The 17,900-nt window shown below is 36.8% G+C and overlaps 1 protein-coding gene across 2 annotated transcripts; it reads right to left on the reverse strand.

Annotated features, from left to right (window-relative positions):
• Positions 1-224: 224 nt before the first annotated feature.
• On the reverse strand, positions 225-16,937 carry LOC128018577 (semaphorin-3A-like). 2 transcript variants are annotated; one of them, XM_052604171.1, is made up of 17 exons: positions 16,214-16,937; positions 12,310-12,464; positions 11,695-11,757; positions 11,477-11,596; positions 11,009-11,102; positions 10,792-10,911; positions 10,472-10,617; positions 10,066-10,180; positions 6,722-6,791; positions 4,966-5,110; positions 4,624-4,843; positions 4,418-4,506; positions 4,287-4,328; positions 3,778-3,935; positions 3,581-3,642; positions 2,852-2,994; positions 225-2,770 (listed from the first exon to the last, which is right to left on the reverse strand). In XM_052604171.1, the coding sequence occupies exons 1-17, from the start codon at positions 16,311-16,313 to the stop codon at positions 2,366-2,368; spliced, it is 2,247 nt and encodes a 748-aa protein (XP_052460131.1). In that variant the 5' UTR covers positions 16,314-16,937; the 3' UTR covers positions 225-2,365. The 2 variants fall into 2 exon arrangements, with proteins under 2 accessions (XP_052460131.1, XP_052460132.1); XM_052604172.1 differs by having other exon boundaries at positions 11,477-11,615; positions 16,214-16,936.
• Positions 16,938-17,900: the final 963 nt, after the last annotated feature.

Below are 17,900 nucleotides of genomic sequence, written 5' to 3' on the forward strand. Positions count from 1 at the left end.
AAGAGAACATTCCAGCACATGCCTGTGCATGTGAGAGTGTTTCTGTTTATATTATACAGACAAAAAGCAAAAAACTGTTTGACTATTATGATATATCAATGATCATTTTCTGCTTTAAACAGGACGGTTTCTTGGCTCGGATTAAAGTTCGAGATGTGTTAGATGTTGGGATGTTGTATTATACTAATGCAATAATTTTTTCTGGTACTGTATAAAGCAGTATATGTGAATTTTATTAAAATTACAGAATGGAACACATTAAGTAGTGCAATGTTGAATTCAGTTCTTTTTCTCTCAATTCCATGAAAGTCTTCCAAAACACTTTATTCAAGGTTCAGAGTCCATTAATGAAAACCAGATTTACAGTTTTAGGTAAGACATAGTCACGCGATTCACAAGGTTTAAATTATTAAGAGCAGGATTCACCAAATGTAAAACATGAAACATATATTCTTTTTTATGTATTTTATGACTGTTAACAACATTTAAGTTTTGTTTGAGTCTCTCAGTGAACCGATCTGCTCCAACATATACAGTCTGTCTCTGACATGTGGTGTGGGTCTGACAGCATTTTAATCTGCCCTCTTCTCTCTGTTTTTGTATAGTACTTTAAAGCCTTTATATCCATTTTGCCTAATTTATTTTTCAAATTTCCATCATTCTGAATGGAGGCACTTCAGGGCGGGTGCTAAAACTCTTGGCAGTCGTGCATCTGTCCATGCGCAGGAGAAAATAGCTGCTGTTTTAGTCCAGTAAAATAACACACACTTTGTGCCTCCATCATTCCCCAGAGAAACACAATATTCATCATCCCACGAAACTTTTCAGAATTTTGCTGATTAATTTAAATAAATCTCTCGATACCTTAATGAGTCGCGTCAGAGACAGAATTACACTTTATTCACAAATGTTTTTAAAATAATATCATGTACAATTTTTACACTTAAAATGCAAGACAATATACACACAAAGCACAAAAACACAAGGAAAATAAATACCATGAAAGATAAATAAGGAAATACATTTCAACAGTCTTTTTAAACAAAGGAAATTTTATGATGCTCCCCAACTTTGGGAGATTTTTCTTTTGTTCATCAGAAGAAAATTTGGGGACACTCTCTTGCCCTAAAAGGTTAAAATATGCTTAACACAGTCCTCAAATAATCAGTTTTTAATATTAAAGTAAACACTTCTTCTTGACCCCACCTAATTCAGATCATTCTTGATTCGCTTAGCAACAGTCCTTCACATGATTCTGATAGTTGCTTTGTTCCAAAACCTAGTGAGCTGTCTCATTGCCTACATAGTCGGCATTCTACTCATCAATGAACTCGTTAAGAAATTAGAAACACTCTACAATTCTGGCCAGCACACAAATATTCTTGACATGCAATTAAGTTTCCAATTAGCATGTCAAAACGCAGATGAACTTTTTGGGAAAATAATATGTTTTTAATTACACTACTGTTCAAAAGTTTGGGGTGAGTATGATTTTTTTCATGTTTTGAATAAAGTCTTATGCTCACCATCAATTTGATCAAAAATACAGTAAAACAACTAAAATAACTGTTTCTCTTTTAATATGTTTTTAAAATGTATTTCATTCTTGAGATGGTAAAGCTCAATTTGCAGCAGCCATTACTCCAGTCTTCATTTTCACACAATCCTTCAGAAATCATTCTAATTTGAAAGTGAAAAAATGTGACGTGACATACAGCTAAGTATGTTACTTGGAATTTGTGCTCTGCATCCAACCCATCCAAAGTGCACACACTTTGTATTGAGGGTGGAGAGAGTGCTGTACATACATTCACTTACCCCACCTACAATTCCTGCCAGCCCAAGACTCAAACTCACAACCTTTGAATTACAAGTCTGAATCGCTAACCATTAGGCCACAGCCTCTCCAATATTTCTTGATCTGGTGCTCAAGGAACATTTCTTATTACTATCAATGTCCAAAAATGTTGTTCTGAATAATACAAAAGAGTTCAAAATAACCGCATTCGTTCCTGTCACTTTTGATAAATTTAAGGCAATTTTATGCACAACAAATGTATTTTTAAAAATCTTGCTGAGCCCAAACTTTTGAACAATCAATACTGATATACTTCTTTGAATTAACTGAAAGAAATGTAAGTTTATAAACATTTTTCTCTTTTCATCCCCGATCTTGCATGTATATTTTTGAGCTTGTTGCTTGACAATGCTGCCGCATACAGACAGCTCATTAGGTTTTGAAACAAAGCAAATCTCTTTTAACATGATGCCATGCATACTTGAATGTACTGTGAATATACTGTCTATTGCATGTCTTGTTGTATTCTTTTGTTTTGAGCAGTTTTGTAAACACCCGCGATTTGTTCTATGCGCTCCTTGGCTGTCTCTGTGCTGAACTCTGCATTTGGCTCCGGTTCTTCCGCCCCTTTCCTTTCTCCTTCTCTGCCCGTCCTCGGTGCCTGTGCCGGTCTGCTCTCTTTCGGTCTTGTTTGTTATGTTTGCGATTCCCTGAGTCCTTGTTGTTGTGACGCTGACTCAGTTCTTTGCAGTGTCGCTCCAGTTTGCCGTGGTTGATCAATGCCATCACATCCTGGTACCATGGCTGAGAGGAGACAAATGTGGGGCTCCACACAATTAAACGAATAGTAACGGCTGTCCACCGGAATCCATGTTCTTCTAGCTGACAGTGATAAACGCCACCGTGATTGAGCTCAGCCCGGGGAATGAGGATGCCCCTGTCAATGAAGACCAGCTGCTCCCCAGGTGTGACCTGAAAGACAGAAGGTTCAAATGTACAGACATCTCAATATTTGATCATGTTTTGAGTGTGCAGACATTAGTGTGAAGGTACCTTATGTTGCTCCAGGCTGTTCTCGCCTATGTCTTTAAACCAGGTGACTGTGACATGGTGAGATTTGGCTAGGCACTCCAGGTAAGTGCTGTTACCCATGGCCACAACTAATGTCTTCTCCTCTGCCTCCACCTGAAGACCAGCTGAATAACAATAAATAGAATAAGAAAAAAAAATGCTGTGTTGCACATGAACACAGCATTTCTCACATAAAAATATTTTACTACTACGTTTTTTAATGAATTAATTGATGGTCTATGTGCACATACACATGGCATTTCACACATAATAGTAATATTTTACTATTATTATTATTACAGTTTTAATTAATTGTTGTAATTTCTCATATATTATTATTATTATTATTATTGCACTTTTTGATTGTTGGTATGTGTGCACACAAGACATTTCACACATAATAGTAATATTTGATTATTTTTGTTGCTGAAAATATTATTAATAATCTTTTATTTGTTCTTCTTCTTATTATTATTATTAAAAACAATTTTTTTATTTATTGTGCATAACATGCCATTTCACATCATGGGCACTGCGCAATGCAGGTTTTTCTAAAGGCACAAATGGTAAAAGTTTATTCAACCTTTAGTAAGTTTCCTCCCAGATTTAAGCAGCAATGAATGAAATCAACATATAAATAAACACAAAAAATGACTGTCCCAAAGCAGGATGTTTAGCAATTGAAAATGTCTGGTTGTCTGTGTGTCTTACCTCCCTGTCTGACACACTGGTTCAGTGGGTTGCCGTCATCATTAACCTGACGAATGTCTCTTCTGCAAATAAGGAAGAATGTTTCAGATCAGGTTTATTTCAGATATACCAAATACCAACACGTTTCGGTTTGAGTGCATTGGAAACTGCTGATGAAATGGATTCTATCAAACAAGCTGTCCATACAAGTGTGTCACCTGTGTGCAGTTGGCATGTAAGGGCTGCAAGAATGACCATCCCAGGTGCAGTATGGGTCTCTAGCAAGACAGCATTCAGCGCAGGCTTGGCCGTACAAATCGCAGTGGAACAGACCCAACTGAATCACACCCTCTGCTGATCCAGCAAACAGCCACTGCTGGAGACCAAACACACACACACACACACACATACTGATATCAGGCTGTGATCCTGTTTATTGCTTTTCTTCAGTAACCAGGAGCGCTGGGCCAGAAACACAGAGATCTAAATCACATTCTTATTTCCAGCTTATTACAGAGCTCTTTCCATCACAGTTCTTCAGGTTTCAGTGAGTGTTTCATGGAAAAAAATTGCAAAACAAATAACAATCATAGTTTTATTTTAAATATCTTCCACCCTCTTGCGTTGCCATGGTGACAAGATGGGAAGATTTATATAAAAGTGTGTCAGTGTATCCTACATTTATATTCATGTATGTTATATGTGCTTCCACTGATAAACATGGTACCTTTTTCTTGGACAGCGTCATGGCAGTGATTGGTGACTTGTTCTGTTGAGTGACAGGAGACGAGCAGTTAATGTTTCAAGTTCGAAAGGTAATCCCAATGAATCTGGAAGGTTAAGCTGCAGAAGTTTTACCCTAAAAACCTGCAGCTGTTCCAGAGTAATCTCCTGATTCTGTCCGTTGGCTTTAGGGAGGTGAATCACTTTCAGAACCAGGCCAGAATCTGAATGCACACATAAAATACACACAGTATTTAAAACGAACTAAATGGACGTCAAATAATTTCCATAAAAGTTCAGCAAACCTACAGTTTACTTCAGTATTCACCACAAACACACACCTGTGCCAATGAACAGCACGTCATATTGACCATCCACCCCCTCCACTCTGTCCACAAGGAGGCGGGTCAGTTTATAAGGCACACCCACTTTGATGAGCAAAGGATGACCCCCAAGTGGTTTTACCACTTCCTGCATTAAAGGATGTGTGCGGCTAAAGAAGATGACATCATCAGGATATTCCCTGGTTGATTTGAACCCTCCATATGTGCTGCTGGGACACTGAATTTTGACAGGAAGTTCAGTATTATGGTCCAAAAATAATAATTTACATGATTTCTAGAATAACCTTTTTATACTGTACATTATACTGCTTTAATGCCTAATTGGATTTGAACACTCACTGTGCCGGGTCTGGGATAGGGAACTTTGCCTGTATACTCCGTCCACTTGTACTGTTGACCCTCCCTATGAAGGAAATTTCCTTTAAAAGCTCTAATAATGTCTTGCATTCTGTAAATGCACACAGCGGATCCATTCAAGACATTGCTGTTGAGAGAGGAAACAAACGCACATGAAAATAGAAACATGAATTATTAATTGATTGAGAGGTATAAACAGACAGCATCAACTAGCAATGAAGAGGACTAAATCACAATGTATGAAAACAATAGAATTAATCTTATTCGCTTCCCCTTCATGTTTTTGGCCAGACTTAAATCCAATTAAAACCAAACTCTGGTGGCACAAATAAAAGTGGCACTTCAGTCCTCAGCGAGGGTTAAAATGTCATCTGATCTGAATTGAATATGGGTCTGCACTGAAAGCGACAGTCTTTACGAGTCTCTGGGAGATTTAACACTCAGTGGAACAGCTTAGCAGAGAGCAATAACACTGTCACTCTTTCCATGCAGCTTTTTCTATATCCATACTTCATTGTGCACTCCACACTATGCAACCCTCCCCAAAACCTTAGGCAGACACACACACATTTTCAGAAACAAAGAAGAAGGCATATGCTATTTGAGATGGCTTATGTAAAATTGGTTCAACTTCTAATGTGTTTTAAAAATCATGCGTGCATTAATAATATCATCTTAGACCAGCTGGAAAGTATGACTCAGTAATACTGTTATTTTATCCACAGCCTCAACCACATATGCACACACAGAGTTGTCATGATGTGCACATTGCACTTTTCCATACAATTAAAAAGTGAAGAGTGATCCATCAAGAGAGGGACCATCAAGCTTCAAAAATGACAAAAAAATAAATGAATAAAAAACACAGTACCATTACAGAAGTAAACTCGACTTCTGAAGCCCACAATAGCTTTGTGTGCAGAAATGTAAGTTGTTGTTATTTACCGAAAATAATAATACATTTTTACAATTTGCATATTCAAATTTAATGACTCATGATTTATTACAAGTAACATGTGAACCAATTACATCAGCATCATTGACAACAAAAAGCTTTGAAGATTCATATTTGAATATACACTACCATGTAAAAGTCACCAAGCCTGCATTTATTTAATAAAAAATCAAATAAAACAGTCGTATTGTAAAATTTTTTTACAATTTACAATTAAAAATAAACTCTCTCACACACACACACACTCACACACACACACAATTTATACATATATATCAAAGCTTAATTAATTACTATTTACCATTACTAGAAATCATTCTAATACTGATCAGATGTCATTTTTGATTCTTGCGGAATAACATTAATGCAATACATTTTGTTTTTAAAGTTTCTAAATGTATTATTCATATCTATCAACATAATAACAACTTGAATTTCTTGTCTTTTTGTAAATAGCCTTAGAACCCTGAGATATAGCACATAAGACAAATATGATGGTGATTTTTGTAACTTTTGGAGCTTGACTATCCCTAGCCACTATTTATGTTTTTTTTTTTTTTGTTTTTGTTTTTTGGTTAGTTTTTTTTTTTCAAAAAAAAGAGCAACACCAGCATTCTACTAAACATACCTTCTTGTGTTTTTTTTTCGTAAAGAAAGTCATATGAGTTTGGAATGACTTAAATCAGAGTAAATGATGATTTCAACTATGATGCATGCATCCAAATGTGATTTATTACAGTCAAATGTTTAAAAATTGATACCAAGTCAGTGTGTAAGACTCACCTGGTTGTGGTGAATAGCCCATAGATAAGGGGATTCTTTTTTTCCTTTCCACGCTGAATAAAAATATCCTCTACAGAAAAACAGAAAACAAATTTAGAATTTTAAACATGCTTTGTATGCCTTTTAGTCACTGCTAATGATAACGATTGAGTGTGTAGTGTGTATGGTCTCTGGTTTCATATCAAAGCTGTACAAACTCATGAAAACAATGTTTCTGTGGTCACACTCTCTTTCTCATTCAAAAATACACGTGTAACTCAGCATTTTTGTTGTTTAATTTCTGTTTCAACCATAGACTAAAAACCCATAGTTTTCCGAAAAGAGTTTTTGAAACCAAAAGTAGGCAGAGCTGGCTGTAAAACTTACCTATATAGACCAAAATAATTTTTTGAACCAGGCTGTAAACATGTTTTTTTCTGCTGTAAATTTGAGCATTTTAACATGGGGAGTCTATGGGATTGACTCCCTTTTGCAGCCAGCCTTTAGTGGTCAATTGATGAATTACAGTTTAAGTCACTTCCGTATGGGCTTCACAAGAGAGAGCAGGAGGTAGCTGCTTGGTTTAAACACACACACACACACACACACACACACACACACACACACACACACACACACACACACACACACACACACACACACACACACACACCTACTGTATATCTTCACAAAGAACTTGTGCTGTTGGGGGTAGGCTAGTTCATTTCTGCATTCCAGCCATGTCAGATATAATCAAACGCCTTATCATCTCAAACATGCACGATAAGATGGTGGTTCTCAAATCCAAATTTTACAATGGACAATATGTGATGGCCCAAAACAACATTTTTTTTTTTTTTTTTTACAATAAAAGTAAACAAAAATGTAACATGTAAATTACCAATTACTTAGGTTTAGGTCATAACTTATAAATTTAGCCAGGAAACATTAAACTGATCAAAACTGACAGGAAAGAAGAACTGTTTTCAACACTGATAATAAGAAATGTTACTTGAGCACCAAAACAGCATATTAGAATGATTTCTGAAAGATCTTATACTGTATTTTCAATCAAATAAATACAGCTTTGGTGAGCATAGGAGACTTTCTTCAAAAACATTCAAATATCTTAGCGACCCCAATCAAAAATGCAGTGGAGTTTGATCAGACACGCAGCCCTTGGCGACAATAAAAGATACGGGACACAACCCGTCAGTTAGAAACCACAGTCTTAAACATTCATGCTACCGCAGATACGCTTTTGAAACAGGAGATAGATTTACGGACTCTCACAAACTGTTAAAAACTGAGAACATAAACTAGATCAGAACTATAAAATGGGTAAAACATTAATTACACACCACTCTGGGCTAAATCCACCCATATAAACACAGATGCTCTGTTTTCCTCTCTTATTTTACACACAAACCAACAGAATCCTTTTAATTAAGCATTCACACTCCCTCTTTCCCTCCGAATCTCATCACTATCCCTCATTTCTGCCCAACCCCTCCTCCCTCTCTTTCAGATTGTTTTCACTACCACCCCTTCCCTGGTTCTTCTTCTCTTTTGCGGGGATGCTTTAATTGTGTCAATTTCATCCAACAAAAGCTTTTGTTCTCTTTGAGGACAGATAGTTTTGTCTGCCCTTCACTTGTTGACACTTCTCTATCCTGCCCCTATCTGTCCCTATCCCTCCTAACCTCTAACTCTCCTCCCTCATCCTCATCCCGAGTTAGCCAGTAGATTATGTGCAAGGATGGGGGAGGATGCCACCGTGGACGTGAAAATGCACACACACAGATACTGGCGGCCTTCAAAACATTCAGCAGACCACCAATACAAATAGCATAAGCACTGTCTGGCACACTCATTTAAGATACATTTATCATCATGTATAAAAAATGTAAAACATTCAGGGTGAATTAGTTCAATTTGTAACAAAACTTTTAGTCCGGGAATAAAATGTATATAACCATAAGAAAATAATCCCTAAAGTACTCAATAGGTGTTAAACATTACACTTTTTAGAGTCATAGAGAGGTATTTAAATATCAGACCTGACACAACACAAATTCAGCTTAGCTTCCAAATTAGAGCCACAGAAGTTGGCAGCGTCACCTCCGCACACACACACACACAGACATTATCTAAACTCATTTACACCAGACCGTGACACATTCTGGAGTACTTTCAATCTTGCATACCAAAACACACGCCAGTCTTTTTTTTTTTTTTTCTTTAAAGACGTAAGCTTCATCTGTTCCATATTTCACAAGAACAGAATTCACGTAATTCTAACTCTACTCTTCCAGCAACCTGGCAGTTCTCAACTCGTATCATAAGTCTACGCATGTTTCTTTATACAATCTTTAAACTCACAATTCCTGACAAACATTCACTGACTGCAGTGTGGTCTGGCCCATCAGAACTATAGCAAAAATGAGGGTCCCTGATGCAGGCGGAGATTATGGGAGATGTAGTGGTTTAGCGGCCATGGAGCACAATGTAAACAAGACAGAGAAGAGAATTCTTATAGATTACCACCACAGGGCAAAAGTACAGTTAAAATGAGATGCATATTAGCATTAGAGCATGTTTACATTGTAGAATCATCAGAACATTTTTATGGCACAAGTTAAGATGAAAATGTTAAGCAATCAAAACAAAGCTGTTTTGCATGTTCTTAATACTTTAGTAGGCCGAGAAATAAGATACAGAATACAAGATTCTCTAAAACTTGAACATAGCTGGACATGCACTGTTGAGAGTCTGTTCGGAGCCGCTTGCAGATTTGATGAAGTTGCATTTAGATATGGAAGCCATTCTTGATACAAAGTTAATGCTGGCTGTGTTTTATATCGTATTTGGGTGGAATAGTTTAGGGGACATGCTATTTTCAGTGCAGTTGTCACCGATAACTGAGACGAACATTTCAGTACACTGTAATGTGTATACCTTACAGATATAATAAATGAATATGAGACTACAGTAAAACTTTGGTCAGATTGAGGATTTAAGAATTGTTTATTCTATGCGAGGATTTTGTTTACACAGACTGATTGATAAGAAACTGGTTTCTGTCTGAGTCTGTGTGTGGTGTGTGTGTACTGTATGTGTTTGTGTGTGAGTCTACTGATAAACCTTGTTCCATAAATCAGGGAAGTTTTGGCATATGACACACATGCACACACACACACACACACACACACAGACTCAACAGTATAAATTATATTCTAAAAAATGTACAAGGTTATCTCAATGCCTTAATTAATTTAAGAGTTTGCTTAAACTTTGGGTAATCAAGTGGGAGTGAAATGTTTTTTTTTGTGTGGCATTTATATGAAGTTGTTTTTATTACTCACGGAGTTTATCAAAGTGTGTCTGTATGCCGTCAGGTCCTGGTACTGAGCAAACAATTCGAGCTTTCTGAAAGGTGCTCCATTTATGAACCAAACTACGCTGACCACCAATATCATTCTAAAAAAGAAAGAAAGAGAGATAAACACATGGATGCAGTACCATAATATCAGTTTCCTTCTAGTTTTCGCTAACAAAAACTACCATGCTACCATTGTATAATATATATATATATATACACCATGGATGGTTTGCATATTTTTGGACATGTTTTTTCTGCACATGAACTCTCTTAATACTATATTTTGTTTAACATGTACTGTATGATACTAATATACATATTTTTTGGGATTTGTACGTAACTTTTTATTGTAATACAAATTAAGTATATAGGAATAAACTATTAGATACCTTGCAGACGCGGGCGATTCTAGAATAGAGGACCTTCCCAGCAGTCCCCTCTGCCTCCTGGGCACGCTCAGTGAAGAACACGTAGACCTTATCATCCTCCTCGTTATCACTCTCTGACATCGCTGCAACATGTACAAATTCAGCGCCTGGAGAGAGCGCGAGAGACAAAAATACAGTTAACTAACACATACATCTGTTACTGTGTAAACAATATAAGCATCTTTAATTGCTGTCAACAACCTGACGTGTGTATTTTTGTATGTGTGAGTGTGTTAGAGCTAGCTCAGGAGTATGTGTGCTTGAACATGCACATGTTTCACCTTGCAGCCACGTAGAGTCGTATTGTTCAGTACGAATCACATGTCGCTCCCCCAGACTACGGATAAAAGTGGTATCATGACTTAGAAAGTCAGATGAGATGCCAGCGTACAGCTCTCCGTCTGAACAAACATGCACAAAGATTTAGATCAGAGTTACACCGGCATGTTCTCACACAAACAGAAAAATGACACACAAACTATAAACCTGCAGTCTTACCTATGATGGCCGTAGCTGTTCTCTGGTGAGGGTCATAAGGACATTTCCCCTTCCCTGATTCTGTGTCCTCATACTGCAGCATTTGTTCCTCAGCCTGAAATTCCCATTACATTATTTACAGTTCAAATGATAGATTTTTGCCCATACATAATAATCCTTAAAGGATGTTTTGTTCTGTATGAAACTTTTTTTTTTCATTAAGAATCTTTTTTTATTATTAGTTTAATAAAACATTTCGATATGTAAAAAAATATTTTATTCTAATTTTTTATTTTAGTTATTTTAATAAATTAACATTTAATTTACATTTATTAGTAATTTATCTATTAGTAATATAATCCTCACAAAAGTGTATAATCTGACATTTCCTATTCTGTCACCTGCACAGCATACTATATTCTAAGTACACAAACACAACAGGAAGAGTTTATGTGAGAGAGGTGCATGCTGGGAAATGTAGTCCTTTACCCTGAGGAAGAGGTTGGTGGGGATGAAGGCACAGCGAGGGTTGAACGCTCCAGTCCCACAGGCATAAAGATGTGTTTGGTTATACAACTCTAACACACGCAGGAAGTTTGCACAGTCCGTCTGTGACATGAAAAGGACACTAGCACAATGAGGTTTGTGATTAAACACTTCAAGAAAAGCTGTCTAAACAAGCCGTGTTTCATAAAATCATGTTTTACCTGCAGGTTTTTTCCAGCCATGATACAGTTCTGGATCCGATCTGGACTTGCAGGCCAGTAAATCTGAAATACAGCACACGCACAGATGTGAATCTCATCTGGTGCACAAGTGTGTATAAAAGCTCCTCTTAGTCATATTAAATGTTGATGCTTATGCTGATTTCATCATGTATCATGTGAGGAATTACAGTTGGATGCCAACCTGGCATTACTCAGATGAAATCATAATGAATACACACGAAGTTATGTAGAAAAGGAGGGATGGGCTCACAAATACACTCCAACACACACACACACACACTTACTCACACAGACATCCACAAATACACTCACAGGGTCTAATTCATGCAACAAATGTTTGTTTGAAAGCCAATAATACATAAAGTTTGTTTTTCAACTTGTTGTTTTTTAGCCTGAGAAATATTTCACAAGATAAGAACCTACTAGTAAAAGCTTTCTTGTTTGATACTACAGTGTGTTTGGGTGAAATAAACTATTTAAAATTCTTGTTAGTTACTACCCTCAACTTGCTTTCTTCTGTACAATAAAAGTGAATGGTCACCAGGGACTGACTAGCTCCAAAAATACCATACCATACCATTGGCGCGTACATACCTTGCAAGGGGTTTGAGTAATATCATCCAGGCTGGTGGACAGTAGATGGTCTTTCATACCAATGTAAAGACGACGGCCGTCTTCATCCGGCAGCAGAGAGTTCAGATCTCCAGCAGGCACAGAGAGAGATTTGAGCCTGCCGCTCCGCATCAGCTCTAAGAAAGAGAGAGAGAGATAGAGAGAACATGAACAGATTATTTCATATATTTCTGTTATGACTATAGACCCTTGCGGCTGAGTTTTACATATATGCAGCATTGCTGTTTTCCATCACAAATCTTTTATTTCTGACAGGCCAATAAGGAAAATGCAATTCAGATTTACTGTTTTTGTAGGAAAAACCTGTGAAAGAGGGTTTCTTTCTTCCATGCAACAGAGGGCGAATTTCAGAAGAATATCCTGGTCAGTTTTTCCAATTTTATTACAATAAATAAAAAAAATTACCATATCATAAAATGGTCTACAACTTGTGATCTATGTCCCAAGTCTTCTGAAGTCATAAGATAGTTTTGTTGGAGGAACAGACTGAATATGAAATAATTGAAAACTCAATGGCACAATGATCCAGATCCATTAGTTAAAAGCCCACTGGAGGAGAAGAGTATCAGAGAATCAACATCACTTTCTTACACAAAGCAGTCATATGACCTGGAATATAGTGAACCATTCAGATGTACTATTTCACAAGGCTCCAGAAGCAACTAGTATTGTTCAAAACATCTCTTTTGTACTCCATGGAAGACAGAAAGCCAAGCCACTGGTTTGGAATAACATGAGGGTGAGTAAATGATGATAGAATGTTTATTTTTGTGGATTAACTATTTCTAAAAATACATTTAAAGCTGTCCAGAGTAACACTGTATTCTGTACTTTTCCTTAAGACAATGAACTCATAAAAACTCATATGTGGACCAGACAGACTGACCATTGTGCAGAATAACCTGTTCAAAAATGTGAACAGTCGAGACAGACAGAGATAAAATAACCCATGAGATGAATGGAATAGACAAGAAGATTGAAAACATGCCATGAGAATCATAGGAAACGAATTAAATGCAGTGAGAGTGCAGCAGATAATATTATAAAACAGAAAAAATCCAATGCAGATATATCACGGTAATTGTTCTATAAATTTACATGTGTATGACTCCTTTCAAATATTCTCTCACTCACCCACACACACTAAAAAAATTCAGCTGTCACGAGGGACATGCACACAATCTGTCACAGCCTGAAACCTCACACATGCATTTCTGGCACTTTCTTAGTGGCACCATTGCACCCTTTCTTGGGGGCAGTTGCTGTGGTAACAAGGGTGTGTGTGTGTGTGTGTGTGTGCGCGCTCAGATCACTCAGATGGATTACAGGCTGGTATTCCACCTGTCTCAAGTGTGTTTAACAGGAAGGGAGGGAGTTTTCATAGGTGGTCTAGAATCTGGTAGCCCCAGACTGTAATCAGTCTGACTCATGACCTTTTAAGCCATAAACTAAATTAGACAAACAGTGAGACATTCTGATGGCCTTAAACAATTAGTACAACTACAACTGTCATTGTTCTCTCTTACACACACACACACACACACACATGATTATGAACACAGTGAGTCAGAGACCATTCTATCCATCATTCTATGACCAGGGTATATTTAGCAACATACAGGCCTAGTGCTGTATATTTAACCACACACAAGCTGTGAGTGCATATCTGAACATTAGATTACCACAGTCATGAGAGAGATGGATGTGGGATTACACGATTAGTGCAAATATGTAGCGTGTGATACAGCTAAGAAACATTATACATATACATCTACAGGAGGACAGGCTTGCCTTAACAGCACAACATTATATATTGTGTTGCTGCAATAGGACCAATACATATATATATATTGCAATCTTCATTGGGATTTACTATTTCAGGGTCTGCGTGATAGTGTCCAGAGCTTCCTGTCCTGTTGGTGTCAGAAATAAAATTTTACCTGATCTGTGAATGTGAGCTACCAAAAATAAAAAATAAAAAAAATTAATAAAAAACCTTTTAATGAATAATTAACAGAGATCTCATTTAAATCAGTCTGAAACACTGTCTTGCAGAGTGATGTTAACTAAAACTATTCAAAATCATTTTCGTTATATAAAGCTGAAATAAAAATAAAAATAAATATTAGATACAAAAGTAAAAAAAAGAAAATGAGATATTACCTTTGCATATAACTAAAATTAATAAGTTAAAGTATGCAAAAAAAAATAAAAAATAAAAAAAAAGGTGGAACTGAAAAATTTAACTTATTCCAACGAAATCTAAATGGGCATCAAATCGAGAGCTTGTGAATCGTAAGTGAATTGTGAAATTTGATTCAAAAATCTGTTCACAAGCAAACACCTCTTATACAATAAGTGTGGACTGAAGTATGTTAGGGTGTGTTGGCCACAACTTTTCCCATATGCTACTGGCAGACAAGAACAAACAGTACACACTTCCTGTGCAAATTGAGTTATCGGCTATTACTGCTCAATCCACCAGCTGGCATGTTCATATGTGTGTGGTAGAAATGTTAACAGGTGTGGGGGAACACAAGGCCCAGAGATCATGCATAAACACACAGACAGCTAAAATAAACTGGGCGAACACACACTGCTGTGTTCTGGAATTTCTCAACTCTCCGTCGGTTAGATATACTAAGCATGACCTATGACCTGGGCTGAATATGAGTATATATCATAATTATAGGACTCAAATGCACACAGATACACATACTTGCCAGAGCTTATACTTATTTGATTGATGCTGTTGGTTATAATCACCAGGCCAATCAACTGCAAAGTAACCAATCAAAACAGACCAGCTGGAAAATATTTTATTTTTATTTTTATCCAGTAGCACAAAATCTCAGCATGTGCTACTTAAGAGCTGTCATTTATCATCTCATCAGGGAAATCAAGCCAAAATGAGCTCGATAATAATCAACCACCAGCCGTTCCCTTACACAAACACACACTTATGCTCTACCCTTTGGGAGTCTGCGTGAATGAAAGGCTAATTGGGTAATTAAGAGATCCACATAAACACAACACACGCATTCATGCAGATTGACATGGATTTATTAAGATATGTTTTACCCCTAATATTTCTAAAAGCGTTTCACACACAATAAACACATACACACACTCTCTCTCTTCATCTGTCTTCTCTCACATTGACTCTCAGTCATCACTTATATACAGAATTTGTGCTGTATCTGTGCAGGGTTTTCTAGGTCATGGAGAAAGACACAACCAGTTTCAGACTACACAACATGATGTTCCCCTGTCGAACCACGACTGATTATAGATGGCATTAGGGTAATTGGGTTTCAAAGCAAGAAAGAGTTTGGGTGTGGAGCACAGAAAGACTGGATATTTATAATATTTATATTATATAAAACCGGAAATCTTCTACATAGTGGGAAGAATGGCTTAAAAAAACTACATAAGGATATCAGGATTAAAATATTAAATGTAGACAAGCTTGATAGAAAATAGAATTAAATGGAAAGTCAGTTGTCTCCCCTGAGTGTTGCACTATAAACTATGCAGACCAACATTAATTAAATTATTTATGGTAACATAGTACTGCATAGTGCATGTTTTGAATGAGCTTCTTAATTATTTTTAAATTATATAGTATTTACTTTATAATAATTGTTATCTGTATGCACCGGGGGTCTGAGAGTAACGCAATTTCGATTCTCTGTATGTATGCACTGTACACGTGGAAGAATTAACAATAAAGCAGACTTGACTAACTTGACTTGACATAATATGAATTATTATTATTTTATAATGACAATTATTAATATTATTTAAATGCCAATAAAATGCTAATATCTCAACAGAAAAGTCAATAGAAAGTCAGTTGCCTCACCTGAGTGTTGGAAGAGCAGTCGTGGTTGAGATGGTCTCCATGCATCCGTTAGAAGTGCTGCCAGTGAAATTAAGCAGAAGAGAGCCAGCATCCTCTTCATGGCTGTCCGACACACACACACACACACACTCACTCATGCGGTTCTAGTATGGAGTAAACACACACTCTCTCTGTGTGCTCTGTTCAGAAATATCACACACACAAATGGTTTCTAGCTAATGTCAGCATCAGCGCGCATGTGTGTGTGTGCGCAGTGCAGTACAGTGTAAAACAGTATAATCCTGCTCAGGTCAGTGTTGCAGCAAAATCCTCTCTTGGTCTGTCTTCTATGTTTATAATATTTCCCGGCTGAATTTCTCTTCTTCTGCTCCGTTCTCTGTTTTGTTCACTCTGTTATTGTCTTTCCCTTTTCATCTCTCTGCATCTTTTAACTCTTTATTAACTCTCTCTCTCTCTCTCTCTCTCTCTCTCACTCCTTCAGTCGTCTCTTATCATTTACTCCTTTCTTTCAAACACTCCCCTGCTGGAGGGAACTGTCCCAGTTGTGCCCAGCCTTCTCTCACTCTGTCTTTCTTTCTATCCATCTCTCCCTCCCTCCCTTCTTCCCTCCTTCTCTGTGTATATATTTTTTTAAAGAATAAGACAGCTGCTGAAAGTGACTCTCTCTTGGGCTTCTTTTGCTTAATGGATGTTTTAATCTCATGTTGGTTTTCTCTCTTTTCATCTCTCACATTCACTGCCTTGTTTTTGTGGACACACACTCAACACACTCCAATTCAATCTAACAGCATCAGAATTAATGGTATCTGAATCAGGTCACATAAGCAATTATTAAAAGATCAAAAGAATAAGAAAGAGAGAGAGTGAAAACACTTATGGCCATGGCAGACTTATCCGCACTCTCTCTCTCTGACACACATGCACACACACACACGCACACACACACACAAACTCTGGGAGATCACAGTTCTTTGCTGTATGAAAATATCACGGATATCGAGACATCTGTTTGGATTTAACGCCCTCTAGCGACTAAACGATGATGATTTTTTTTTTTTTAAATATAGCACCCCTCATTACAAGTCAAATTAAGACAATTATCAAATCACTTTATATTAAAGTGCACACAGAGCAACATCCCACAAACAGAGCAACAATTTTACAATATTAGTTGATATATTTTATTTTATAAAGACCTTGTTAGCTTACAGAAATGTATTTATTTTGCTAAAATACATAAGCTACCAATGTTTTCTTGCTTTTCTACCTCAGCAGCTTCTATCCAAAGTGTCGAATTATTACCTTTTATTTAGCATGGAAGTATTGCCAAGGTATTTAAAATAACTATTACAGGTGCATCTCAATAAATTAGAATGTCATGGAAAAGTTCATTAATTTCAGTAATTCAACTCAAATTGTGAAACTTGTGTATTAAATAAATTCAATGCAAATTCAAATTCAATCTCAACAAATTAGAATACTTCATAAGACCAATAAAAACATTTTTAGTGAATTGTTGGCCTTCTGGAAAGTATGTTAATTTACTATACATGTCCTCAATATTGGTAGGGGCTTATTTTGCTTTAATTACTGTCTCAGTTCAGTGTGGCATGGAGGTAATCAGTTTGTGGCACTGAGGTGAGTATGGAAGCCCAGGTTTCTTTGACAGTGGCCTTCAGCTCATCTG

The sequence above is a fragment of the Carassius gibelio genome, chromosome A8 (genome assembly GCF_023724105.1).
Source record: "Carassius gibelio isolate Cgi1373 ecotype wild population from Czech Republic chromosome A8, carGib1.2-hapl.c, whole genome shotgun sequence".
NCBI lineage: Eukaryota > Metazoa > Chordata > Actinopteri > Cypriniformes > Cyprinidae > Carassius > Carassius gibelio.

Coding starts and splice junctions, on each gene's coding strand:
- LOC128018577 (XM_052604171.1), bottom strand. CDS start 16,313: ATGAAGAGGATGCTGGCTCTCTTCTGCTTAATTTCACTGGCAGCACTT. Junction 11,758..12,309: donor TTACTCAAACCCCTTGCAAG/GTATGTACGCGC, acceptor GCTGTATTTCAG/ATTTACTGGCCTGCAAGTCC. Junction 4,844..4,965: donor CCTATCCCAGACCCGGCACA/GTGAGTGTTCAA, acceptor GTCAAAATTCAG/TGTCCCAGCAGCACATATGG.